General features: G+C 36.7%; 1 protein-coding gene and 1 long non-coding RNA gene across 2 annotated transcripts; one reads left to right on the top strand and one right to left on the bottom strand.

Moving 5' to 3' along the window:
- The first annotated feature begins 1,704 nt into the window (after positions 1–1,704).
- On the top strand, positions 1,705–3,804 carry LOC138016422 (uncharacterized). The gene is made up of 2 exons (XR_011125792.1): positions 1,705–1,989; positions 2,308–3,804. It is a non-coding gene; the product is annotated as an uncharacterized lncRNA (long non-coding RNA).
- LOC138016421 (kappa-type opioid receptor-like) lies at positions 2,478–5,539 on the bottom strand. The gene is made up of 3 exons (XM_068863564.1): positions 5,463–5,539; positions 4,977–5,041; positions 2,478–4,227 (listed from the first exon to the last, which is right to left on the bottom strand). Exons 2-3 carry the CDS (start codon positions 5,008–5,010, stop codon positions 3,155–3,157), a joined length of 1,107 nt encoding a protein of 368 aa, XP_068719665.1. The 5' UTR covers positions 5,011–5,041; positions 5,463–5,539; the 3' UTR covers positions 2,478–3,154.
- Positions 5,540–13,503: the final 7,964 nt, after the last annotated feature.

Here is a 13,503-nt window from a genome sequence, read left to right as displayed (position 1 = left end):
TAAACGTCTTGCGTAATCTCTCTAGTCTTCTCTATCTTGGTTTTTTTTTCTCTCGTTGCACATTTACGCACTGGACAGGGACAACGAAGTATAGAATGCCGCCTTTTGCAACAGTTTGTCACATGACCTCCTTTGACATAGTCCTTACAGGATGTCTGCTGAATCTCATGCCAATCCTGTTTTTTTTTTTTAAACCTTGTCAAACTACTTTATAAAAGCTTTGAATCGAGATTTAAAGTCTGAAAATTTCCACATTTACTCTCACTTATTTCACTCTTGGTAACATTAGGAATCTAGATCTGAGCTCCGTTTTTGACGCTTAATTATGGAAATTAAACTGGAGAACAAAAGCTTTTCGTTCATAAACGATAGTATGGAATTTTCAAGTATTTTACTGATCATGAAATCTTTACCTTAAAGGTGGTTTCTCTCGCAAAATTTGTATTCTGAGTAGGTCAAACATGACCTCTACATTTCTGGAATTTATAAAGCTTCAAGCTCACCAAACTATCAGTCATGTGACCAGTCTGTTGCAATGGCGCTAGGCCACTCATCCGAGTACTGAAGAAATGCTATTATATACTCAGTGGGACTTTATTCATTTAATTCACTGTTGTTTTCAAAGTGATTATTTCCATTATGCTACGCCGAATGTGACGAAATATCACGAAACCAAGAAGGCTACGGCGACGGAAAAACGTTTACTTCAACCTATTAGCTTGAGCTATCCTAAGTGCTAAGTGTTTCAAGGCGTTTCCATCTTGTTTATGTTGTATAAGATAGGCGAAGTATTCGATAACCAAAATCGTACGAACGGATTTGAAAAAAAGAGAAAGAACAAAAGATTCACTGTTTGTTGTCGCCTGTTAGACGGGCTGGCCCGGTAAAAGGGATGAAGTGTTTATATGGACGATTTCAGACAGGTTTACCGGGATGAATTTTAGTCAATGAGTCATGAGTCAATGCGTCAGTGAATTAGTGCAGTTACCCTAACCCATAAAATGAAGCAGAGATAAAATTTGTGATGTTGTCATTATGAAAAAAAGACCTACACAAGTTGAAAGAGTAATTTCAACTTAAAAGATTGTAATAAATCATTTAATTATTTATTCACTTATTGTTTTTTTTTGGTGAAAGCAAAAAGAGAAAGGGCTTCCTCTTAATCATTTTTGATTAATCAAGTTGGGAAAAAACACTTGTGTATTTTGATAATACTGATCAGTCTGTAAAACTTGCAGTACTTGTAGATATTTTAAAATCATAAATAATGTTTCTTAGGTACTAAGAAGTTGAAAAGTTATGTGCGGGGAAGGACAGATTTGCCTCCATGTTTAACGCACTCATTGGATGAGGTAAAAGCAAAATTCTAGATAATCCTCTTCTTGACAATATGCTTTTAACACTTGATGCCTCACACAGCTACAGTATACATTTGCTCGTATTTATATTTTCCACGTCTGTGCCACTCCAGTTATTGTGTCAAGGCGTGGAGGATGAGGCTGTCTGTGTCCTTGCTTTGATTGTCAGTGGAGGCTAAATCGTATGTTCGGGATATTTTTAGGTAAGTAAGCCTTTGCAGGTTGAAGCTGAGAGAGAGAGAGTGACCAAGTCATGTTTTCTTGTTCTTCTATGACATGGTAACCATTGCCACTATAGGTGCAACAAACAGTATTGTTTTATTATGGTTATGTTGTACATTTTAAATAGATATATTTTAATTTCATTTCATTTCATTTCCTGGAACAGGATTTGGGTCATGCAATTGAAGTCTGTCTTACTGACCAGGAAAAACCTGAAATTGTTATGATCGTTTAGCATGGCTTTGTAAAATTTGCCATTTTGGTTACAAATATACCTCTCGTATTCATTGTTGACCTACCACTAATGGCAACATTTTGATTACATATAGGGGCCTTCATCAGTACTACCAAGACAGAATGGCATTTCTGTTTTGGCTTGCAGATAGCCAGTCAGTGGAGGGTGTCAAAGGTGGGAATAAAAAGGCATAGGCAAGAATGAAATTGTAACTTAAGGCAATTGAATTGAATGATGGGTAAAAGATCATTTGTAAATCGAGAAAATCAATGGGAACATGCCACCATGTTTATCAACGATATCAGCAGCTAAGAAGAAAAAATTGTTTTGAAGACAACTCAAAAAGAGGGAATTAATGCATGCACTAATTTTGAGTAGTTATTTTTCTTCCTTCTGTCAATATCTACCAGTTAGTAACCATTCACCTTTTGTTTAAAATTTTGTCGGGACATTAATAATATAGTTGGTGCCTCTTTCAATTTTACCTCATAGTTCAATCAAGATTTGGAGTGCCTGCAGAAAATACAGTACTGCTAGTGGTTCCCGGTCACATGCCACAATTTGTCGAGATTTTTAATGGAAAAAAGTGGATATGAATAACAATATAATAGTTCATTGTATTATCATACTGGGCAACCTGTTTATAGAAACCAGCCAGAAAATACATTACATGTGAACCTTTTATTATTAAATTGGTTAGGTTTTGGAGTACAAATCAAATATGGCAACACTGTGGACCTGTAACGTGCAACTTAATTTTGTATCTTACGCCTCTTTTTGTTCTTCACAGCGGCCAACTACGATCGAAGGCAATTAATAACTGCAGTTGCGCATAATTTAATCAAAGGATTTGATTGGTTATCTTCTCAAAAAAAGTGTGTTTTGTGCAGGGTAAAGGCCAAAAATACGGACAAAAACATGAAACAAAGGAACTTGTCCAGTTTCATAACCATCTCCATGCATTAACTATGCTGAAGACAATATGTTATCTTTGTGTGTGAAGATATTTTTTTTTTGAGCGAAAGCTCACTTGGTCTTTCATTGGTGTTTATATAATAAATACTAATATTAACCCGGCGTTTGTTCTAGCATTGGTCCAGTAATGTTGCATCGATGCGCCTAATGATAAAAAAAAAAAAAAAAACGTTTAGACGCGCGTAAGACGCCTTTTCTGTTACTGGTCCTGCTCCACTGCCAACAACGGTTACTCTTTGGTGGGGTGAAGAACGTCCACCTTGTATAATTTTTTTCATTTGTCACGCAGTTCCCTTGAAGACGTTACGGGACCCAAACGACTCTGCCTAAGAAGCCACACTAGTAGGCTGGGTTCCTTGTCTTATCATTTCAGGAGCTTCGGGGACATATTCCAGATGTTTTTCATTCCACGCCTTTCTTGTAAATCCTCGGCGAAAAGCTGGCGCGCTTGTCGTAGTAACAACGTTTGTCCCCCGTCCGCACAAGTGAACAGCCCAAAGAGGGCCTTACGAAAACCATCGTTCAGAAGTACATAGAGGCAAGGATTGATGGCGCTGTTTGCATGAGCTATCCAAAAAAATACAAAGCTTGCAACGTATGGTAGTTTGTCCTGTTGATCAGGAAGCACAAACCAGAAGAAATGATTGACGTAAGATGGAAACCAGCACAGCGCGAAAACAACGCATATAACAACCAACAGTCGCACGACCTTATGCCTGGACTTCTCAACCACGGCACGGTTGCTATCGGTCATGTTGCCTGGAATTTTACGACGAGCCAGTGTGCGGCATATCAAAGTGTGTGTAATGATAATTATGAAGAGTGGCAAGGCGTACATCATTACGAAAAGAGATATATGAAAGATTCTATATGCACGAAAAAATTCTTCTTCTGAAAGATTGTTTATGGACAATGCGGAATAGCAATAGTAACCATTTGTGTCCGGATCAAATGACACATCAGAAAGAAACACGTAAGGGAACATTAACGCAAACGAAAGAACCCATATCGTCGATGATAGAATCTTTGGTCGTTGGAAAATCGCTTCTCGAAGAGGAAAGAAAACGGCGTAAAATCTATCAAAGGAAATGAGCATCATTGTCAAGACTGAAGCTGCTATAGAAATAGGCATAACGTAGAGAAGCACTTTGCAGGTAACGATTCCCAATTTTCCTCCAAACCAAAGACTTTGTTTGTAAAGATATGCGACTTGGTATGGCATAACTGTTACGGTCAGTAATAGATCTGCAATAGCCATGTTTGCTATAAAGAGGTTCGTTACATTTCTGGAAGATTTCTTTAACACCACGAACAAGCCAAAGGAATTGCCAAAAAAGGCTATCAAGAAGGTAACTGTATATGCTGATGTCAAGGCAATCTGGGCTTTCAATGATAAATGATCAGGAACTTGTACTGTGGAACTGTGGTCGTTTGTTCCTAAAAGACAAAAAGAGGGTTACCAGACAAGTCAAAATCAAAGAGTCTAGTGATACACGCATGGCTTCGAGGCCCTTGTGTGAAATCGAGGCAAGTCGCCGTTTTGACTGACTCTTCCGTAATTCTCTGCTCGACTCGTGGTATGGTCTCTCGTTCCCAAAACTCAATTTCCGAAGCACAAACACTAAAGAAAGGAAATCATCTTCAAGGTTTGTCGCAAATCTGCGCCTTTCATGTGGTTTTAGATGAAGTTAAATAAATGAAATTTGATTTTTGAATATCCTAGTTTACTACTACGATAATAATGATAATAATGATAATAATAATAATAATAATGATAAGTACATATTTGTCCGTGAAGCAAGGTGTCGTGTGATACATGCATGGCTTCGAGGCCCTCGTATGATATCGAGACAAGTGGCCAGTCAGCGCAAGTTGGCAGGGCATTAGAACTTATGATCGGATGGTTACGTTCGACCCCAGATAATCCGATACGGATAATAATATGGTGAGATATAATGAGCTCAAAGGACTGAAGTATAACGGAGGAGGGGGGGGGGAGTGGAATAAAGGAATCCGTGGTTCTGCCTCCGAAAAGTCTAACGGGGAAAACGAAATAAAAGGGAGGTGATCCTGTTGAAGGTAAACTGGCACTTCGTGTATTAAACTACTGGACTAAATAAGCCATCAACAACAATAAGCCACCTCGGTAAACATGGAAAACAACAAACCCGTTTTGATTTGCTTACCGTTTGTTTCTGTACCGTTGTTGGGGTCGTTCATTTTATTTTAGCCTCAAGGAATCTGGACTTATCTGTTGAGACAATAAGGACGAACTTGAGTACACATCTTAAAGCGGTGACACTAAGTTAAAGCACATATGTCCTTCTATTTGAATGTTCCTTTCAGTTCACCCAGAAAGGTGTCGCTGTTTTGCCTATATAGCTACTTTACTATGGTAGTATCCACTTAGGTTTGGATTCCGTTCAAATGTGTACAAAATATTCGGATTTTCCGTAATGTTTAGAGGCTGGTGAAGTAGAGACGTGAGGTTGACCTTCAACGTTAACAGCCGGTTCCTCAACCAATATACAGCTGGAGCCTCGGATTCTTAACAAGCGTGTAAGGGAAAGTGTTGTGAGATCTCCAATCGCTTGACGGAGGGACACCGTTAAATAAACATCACCAGATACACCGTAACGGTCAAGAGCTACAATTTCTTTACAGAATCTTACATGGGTCTTGGTCTGCGTCGGCTTATGACTTGTATGAACCAGCTTCGACTTGAACTGTCAATTAGCTTCAACTTCAGTTTCAATTCCAAATGACCAGCTTTCACAAATTCAGTTCTTTTATAGTATAGATAGAGTTAATTAAGCTCAAATAGTTAAAATAATATTTTGGGGGTGAAGGCGCAATAATTGGATGTCAGTTTTTCATTAGTTCTTCCATTTTTTTTCGAGTTTATTAAAATTTTAATCGATATTCGTTTTTTATGTATTCGTCCGTCGTTAACGAAAACGATAAAATTCTTTATTCCGCGTGTTCGAACCTCTAAATATTCCTTATTCATTTTCTTTTTTAAGCCGTCTTTCATTATTCCGCTTCCACCCCTGATAAAGTTAAGTAAACACAAAGTAATAACTAAGTTTGACAGTTTACAATTTATTGGAATATCAATAGATGGAAAGCACCTGTGCTGAGAAAAGTAAAAAATCTTCCCACATTGAAGTTTGTTTCATTTCTCGCCTGAAGCTAGGTCATAAATTACTTATTCCAACAATGAAAAAGAATTGGGGGGTCACCGACTTTGTTTCGGAGAAAATGGCAAGGGAAAAATGCCCTAATTTCGCTAGATAGATCATCATAACTAGATGTAGCCTCATCTACTCATCTGTCGAAAATCATAAAAGTAATATGTTAGAGTGAAGGTTTCTGTGCATAGAAATATAGGAGTGGGTTTTTTAGATTATTGCATGCCACTGAGGATGTCGTAAACAGTAGAGTTAATCCTCAACGAGCGTATTCGGAAGTGCTACCCGTTGAAAGAACTTCCGGAATTCAGGACACAAGGAAAAAAAAAATTCAAAGATAACTTCTTACATTGTGATTTTTTTCATTTCATCACATTTCGTAGATTATAAGAAGAGCAAGTGATTCATGTCTTAAAAAATAGGGGCGCCCGATGACCTAAACGATTAAAATCGATGTGATGTTGCGAAGCTCTTGGAAAATTTAGTTTGTCACGATTTTGCGTGACCTGCCGGGGAAGGACTGGAACCCAAGACAGGATCGATTTTGCGAAAAAAAGAACTTTCTCGAGCTTAGCAACGAAGTTTCAAGGAGGCGTTATCTTTATTTGGTTAGTGTTTTGTATCATATCTCTCCAATGCCGTCTTTCTCATCTTCTGGAGTGTGGTTTTTGTGAAATATAATCTCTGACTGTTTCCTCACAGGTCCGCACTATTCAAGTGGATTAGGAAGAGAAGATAATTCTGCTCTATTGTCATAAAAGTAAAGGAAAAGAAGTTTAAAAACATGCATTCATTTTGAACTAAGAAGTTCGTAACGCAGTAAAAAACGTTTTAAAAAACCAACACCATTCAATTTTAATACGCAACGTCGCTGACTATTAAACTAAACCTTCCTCGAGTTTTCAAAACTTTCAACCACTACTCGATTAGCGACCTTTTCCAGCCTCCCGGTCCTTTCTCTTTAACGTTTCATGATTGTGATGGATTTTTTTCTTCTCCTTTAATGGACCTCAAATTCCAACGAATATCTGACAAATCCAGCTAAATACATGCGGAATTCCAAACCGCCCGAAATATAAATCTGATCGATCTCAAATCATACACAAAATCACATGTTCAAATTAAAAAACGTGACAGTCCGCGTGACAGAGTTCAAAGTCGTAGAGTCACGAAACTAAGGGAAAAAGTCTATGACAATGATGAATTGGAAATAAATGTGTCATTCTTTAGCCGACCTGGAAATTTCCCCGGCGTTTTTGTCACTATAAGATTTTAACTAATGCTTGAAGTAATGCGTGACATATTAGAGCCGTGTTACCTGCGCAGTAAAAGTTGCGCACAAACAATTAGCGCAAACGTCCTTAAAACAAAGTTAGTTTTTCCAAAACATCGAACTCGCGAATATTGTGTAAAAGAACACTTGAGTTCATAGAGTGACGCATAGTAAACCATAAAACCATGCAGAAGTCGCGCAGAAACACCACCCTATTTCCCAGGAGTGTGTTCTCAGTTTATTATCTAAACAAATAAGGAAATAAAATCGTAAAAGAAATGTTGGTTGAACGGCAAAAGCCAAAAAGCAATTTCCCAAAAACCATTTTACAAAGAACGGGATGAAAGATGTCAAGTGGTCAACTAAAAGTGTCTCCGGTGTTAATTTTGAGGTTTCATCTCATGTAGAAACTTCTAGAAACACATAATTACTTATATTCAAAACTGAATGACATAGAAAGTATGAAACATTTCGTATATTTGAACCGTGGGAATTGATATGTCAGAGAGAGATTATCACTGACATTTATCGTTGTTATTGAAATACGTCAGACTGAGATATACATCACAGTTATCGTTGTTCATGATCTCGGGTAGAAAGTTCGGATTATTGTCCGCAGCTGTGCACGAGGCCCTATGTAAATGCAGAGATAACCTCAAACATAAAACGCCCTATATAATTCTAGAAACAGACAAGCCCAAATAGTACAATAAGATAAACACAAACATTTAATCTTCAAAGAACCATTGACTCTTTTATATATATATATAAAGTAAAGACACAAGGCAAAGATCAGCTGTTGCTACTCTGAGTTTCACGCCGGTTGGCGATCTTCAGGCAACTGGCAGTTCAAATTTATTACAAGCGCATATAAACAAAGGTGACATCTAAAACAATGGTGTTATATTACATGACGACATTTACTAAACATTTCGGAGCGTCTATTAAGAATATTCTTTGAACGACCTTTCATGATGATGATGATTGCCTGAAGATCGCCAACCGGCGTGAAACTCAGAGTAGCAACAGCTGATCTTTGCCTTGTGTCTTTACTTATATATATATATATATATATATATATATATATATATATATATATATATATATATATTTATGTGGCGTAAAAAAAAGGTACCGTAAAAAAACCGTTTTTTTACAAATATATATTTTGTAAAAATGCAGCTTTTTTACAATTATATATTTGTAAAAAAACGGTCCGATCACCATAACTTTCCAACGATTTATGGAAGTGTCGTGACTATTTTGTTTTCTCGTGCTAGCCGCATAAGTATTATTTATTACTAAAAATCACTTTCCCAAGAATTTCATAAGTGCGGCATAATGCGAAACACCGTTTCCTTACATGTCACGCCTTGTAGAAGTGCAGGAAATTTACAATTCAGTTTTGTAAAAAAACGGTCCGACCGCTATAACTTTCCAACGATTTATGCCAGTATCCTCAATATTTTGTTGGCTTGTGCTAGCCATATGCAGTATTACTTTATGATAGAAATCACTTTCCCAAGCCTTTCGTAAGTGCAGAAATTCGACAAAATGTTTCTTACATGTCACGCCTTGTAAAGGTGCAGGAAATTTACAATTCAGTTTTGTAAAAAAACGGTCCGACCGCTATAACTTTCCAACGCTTAATGTCAGTGCCCTGAATATTTTTGTTGTCTTGTGTTAGTCATATAACTATTATTTTATGATAGAAATCACTTTCCCAAGCCTTTCATAAGTGCCGAAGTTGGAAAAACTGTTTCCTTAAATGTCACGTCTTATAAAGGTGCAGGAAATTTACAATTCAGTTTTGTAAAAAAACGGTCCGACCGCTATATCTTTCCAACGATTAATGCCAGTGTCCTGAATAGTTTGTTGGCTTGTGCTAGCCGTATAAGTATTATTTCTTGGCCGAAATCGCTATCCCTAGCCTTTCATAGCTCCCGCATGATGCAAAAAAACGTTTTCTTCCATGTCACGTCTTGTAAAGGTGCAGGAAATTTACAATTCAGTTTTGTAAAAAAACGGTCCGACCGCTATATCTTTCCAACGATTAATGCCAGTGTCCTGAATATTTTGTTGGCTTGTACTAGCCGTATAAGTATTATTTCTTGGCCGAAATCGCTATCCCCAGCCTTTCTTAACTCCCGCATGATGCAAAAAAACGTTTTCTTCCATGTCACGTCTTGTAAAGGTGCAGGAAATTTACAATTCAGTTTTGTAAAAAAACGGTCCGAGCGCTATAACTTCTCAACCATTTATGCCAATGCCCTGAATATTTTTTTTGTATTGTGTTAGTCATATAACTATTATTTTATGATAGAAATCACTTTCCCAAGTCTTTCATAAGTGCCAAAGTTGGAAAAACTGTTTCCTTAACTGTCACGTCTTATAAAGGTGCAGGAAATTTACAATTCAGTTTTGTAAAAAAACGGTCCGACCGCTATAACTTTCCAACGATTTATGCCAAGATCCTCAATATTTTGTTGTCTTGTGCTAGCCATATGAGTATTATTTTATGATAGAAATAACTTCCCCAAGCCTTTCATAACTGCAGAAATTCGACAAACTATTTCTTACATGTCACGCCTTGTAAAGGTGCAGGAAATTTACAATTCAGTTTTGGAAAAAAACGGTCCGACCGCTATAACTTTCCAACGATTAATGCCAGTTATGAAAGGCTAGGAATAGTGATTTCTGGAAAGAAATAATACTTATACGGCTAGTACAAGCCAACAAAATATTCAGGACACTGGCATTAATCGTTGGAAAGTAATAGCGATCGGACCGTTTTTTTACAAAACTGGATTGTAAATTTCCTGCACCTTTACAAGGCGTGACATGTGAGAAAACGGTTTTTGGCATTATGCGGCACTTATGAAAGGCTTGGGAAACTGATTTCTATCATAAAATAATACTCATATGGCTAGCACAAACCAACAAAATATCGAGGACAGTGGCATAAATCGTTGGAAAGTTATAGCGGTCGAACCGTTTTTTTACAAAACTGAATTGTGAATTTCCTGCACCTTTACAAGACGTGACATGTAAGGAAACAGTTTTTCGAATTTCGACACTTCTGAAAGGCTTGGGAAAGTGATTTCTATCATAAAATAATACTCATATGGCTAGCACAAGCCAACAAAAAAATTCAGGGCACTGGCATAAATCGTTGGAAAGTTATAGCGCTTGGACTGTGTGTTTACAAAACTGAATTATAAATGTCTTGCACGCGACCTTGCACTGTGACCTGAACCAAATATTGTCTCGAATTTATACGCTGAAATTAAACTGATTGTGATGTCGACAATAAAAATTATGTGTATGGCTAACATAGGCTACATAAAATCACATCACCACGGTATTTCAGTAGGAAGAGCTCTAAGCTTTCTCCATCGGTTTCAGAAAGATAAATTATGAATGCACTGCTCGGCACTCTAAAGCAACGAATGGTTTACACTACTTGATGCAATGTATTAACAGTAACCGTTGTAAAAGCCGGTTTGCTTAATTATTTACGGCTTCTGTACTTGCTTTTTTCTACACACAGATATTTCTGTTCAAAAGCAGCTTTTCTTACAAATATATAGTTGTAAAAGTGCAGCATTTTTACATAAGAAAGCAGCTTTCTTACAATTATATAATTGTAAAAAAGCAGCATTTTTACGTAAAGAAGCTGCTTTTTTACAAACATATATAATTGTAAAAAAGCAGCTTTTTTACAATTATATAATTGTAAAAGTGCAGCATTTTTACATAAGAAAGCAGCTTTTTTACAAAAATATATTTTTGTAAAAAAGCAGCTTTTTTACAATTATACGCTTGTAAAAAAGCTGCTTTTTTACAAAAATAAATTTCTGTAAAAAAGCTGCTTTTTTACATTTATATAATTGTAAAAGTGCAGCATTTTTACATAAGAAAGCAGCTTTTTTACAAAAATATATTTCTGTAAAAAAGCTGCTTTTTTACAATTATATAATTGTAAAAAAGCTGCTTTTTTATGTAAAAAAGCAGCTTTTTTACAAGGACCGTTTTTTTACACAACATATATATATATATATATATTTTAAGAGGAAAAAAGGACGCAACTACATTTCCCGACAAGCCTGTTTCGTGAATTGCTTCACTCTTCAGGGGTTTAAGAAGAGTGAAGAGTGAAGCAATTCAGGAAACAGGCTTGTCGGGAAATGTAGTTGCGTCCTTTTTTCCTCTTAAAATATTTATTCCGCTATCTATCAAAAGAGTCAATGGTTCTTTGAAGATTACATGTTTGTGTTTATCTTATTGTACTATTTGGGCTTGTCTGTTTCTAGAATTATATAGGGCGTTTTATGTTTAAGGTTATCTCTGCATTTACATAGGGCCTCGTGCACAGCTGCGGACAATCCGCATGACAAGATAATGAACAACGATAACTGTGATCTATATCTCAGTCTGACGTATTTCAATAACAACGATAAATGTCAGTGATAATCTCTCTCTGACATATCAATTCCCACGGTTCAAATATACGAAATGTTTCATATATTCTATGTCATTCAGTTTTGAATATAAGTAATTATGTGTTTCTAGAAGTTTCTACATGAGATGAAACCTCAAAATTAACACCGGAGACACTTTTAGTTGACCACTTGACATCTTTCATCCCGTTCTTTGTAAAATGGCTTTTGGGAAATTGCTTTTTGGCTTTTGCCGTTCAACCAACATTTCTTTTACGATTTTATTTCCTTATTTGTTTAGATAATAAACTGAGAACACACTCCTGGGAAATAGGGTGGTGTTTCTGCGCGACTTCTGCATGGTTTTATGGTTTACTATGCGTCACTCTATGAACTCAAGTGTTCTTTTACACAATATTCGCGAGTTCGATGTTTTGGAAAAACTAACTTTATTTTAAGGACGTTTGCGCTAATTGTTTGGGCGCAACTTTTACTGCGCAGGTAACACGGCTCTAATATGTCACGCATTACTTCAAGCATTAGTTAAAATCTTATAATGACAAAAACGCCGGGGAAATTTCCAGGTCGGCTAAAGAATGACACATTTATTTTCAATTCATCATTGTCATAGACTTTTTCCCTTAGTTTCGTGACTCTACGACTTTGAACTCTGTCACGCGGACTGTCACGTTTTTTAATTTGAACATGTGATTTTGTGTATGATTTGAGATCGATCAGATTTATATTTCGGGCGGTTTGGAATTCCGCATGTATTTAGCTGGATTTGTCAGATATTCGTTGGAATTTGAGGTCCATTAAAGGAGAAGAAAAAAATCCATCACAATCATGAAACGTTAAAGAGAAAGGACCGGGAGGCTGGAAAAGGTCGCTAATCGAGTAGTGGTTGAAAGTTTTGAAAACTCGAGGAAGGTTTAGTTTAATAGTCAGCGACGTTGCGTATTAAAATTGAATGGTGTTGGTTTTTTAAAACGTTTTTTACTGCTTTACGAACTTCTTAGTTCAAAATGAATGCATGTTTTTAAACTTCTTTTTCTTTACTTTTATGACAATAGAGAAGAATTATCTTCTCTTCCTAATCCACTTGAATAGTGCGGCCCTGTGAGGAAACAGTCATTACGTTCTAATTCACTACGTTCAAACGAACGTAAATCATTTTCATCTTATAGATCCATAAAACAAACTGAACCACAGGTATGGGAGGATCGCAAGCGAACCCAAAACACAACTTTTAATGGACATAGTATACAAGAAGTTTTCAATTTCAACGAGCGGAACTTAACATTACAAATCTGGGCTAAGCGACACACTTTAACGGCTAAAGTCGGCCTCTTTAACATACATATCTTTTGCCACATCAGTTTTCCATCGGCCGTGCAATTTCAATAATCTGTCGGAAACAACTTTGGAATCGTCGTTTATCACGACTGAAGTAATCCCATGGCCACCCGATCGTAAACTATGCAGACTATAGACCTTTGGATCGCCTCCCAGGACGCCGAGAGCTTCCTTGAACATTTCCCGGCACCTCGAATAAGAAAGTCTCGAAGAACGCATCATATATCCCGACTTGGTCTTACTTAAATGGCTGAACAACGGAAGATCGCTCGTTGGAGTCAACTTCGCTTCACGCATGTATCTAAGCAAAATAGAGACTTTACAATAATAGGAAAGGGTTTTTGCAATGTACACAAAATTTTCTTCTCTGTAAACGTCCGTTTTACTATGGGGAACTAATTTTTATGTGATCTTCAAGAAAAACTATGTGCTTACATAAAATATTACTAAGCTC

The sequence above is a fragment of the Montipora capricornis genome, chromosome 9 (assembly GCF_036669925.1).
Source record: "Montipora capricornis isolate CH-2021 chromosome 9, ASM3666992v2, whole genome shotgun sequence".
NCBI lineage: Eukaryota > Metazoa > Cnidaria > Anthozoa > Scleractinia > Acroporidae > Montipora > Montipora capricornis.
This window is presented reverse-complemented; position numbering and strand designations above follow the sequence as displayed.

What these genes read in the sequence shown, in the direction of transcription:
- LOC138016421 (XM_068863564.1), bottom strand. Translation starts at nt 5,010, where the DNA reads ATGAACGACCCCAACAACGGTACAGAAACAAACG. An exon ending in CAACGGTACAGAAACAAACG is followed by an intron (nt 4,228 to 4,976) that starts GTAAGCAAATCA and finishes TTTGTCTTTTAG; the next exon opens with GAACAAACGACCACAGTTCC.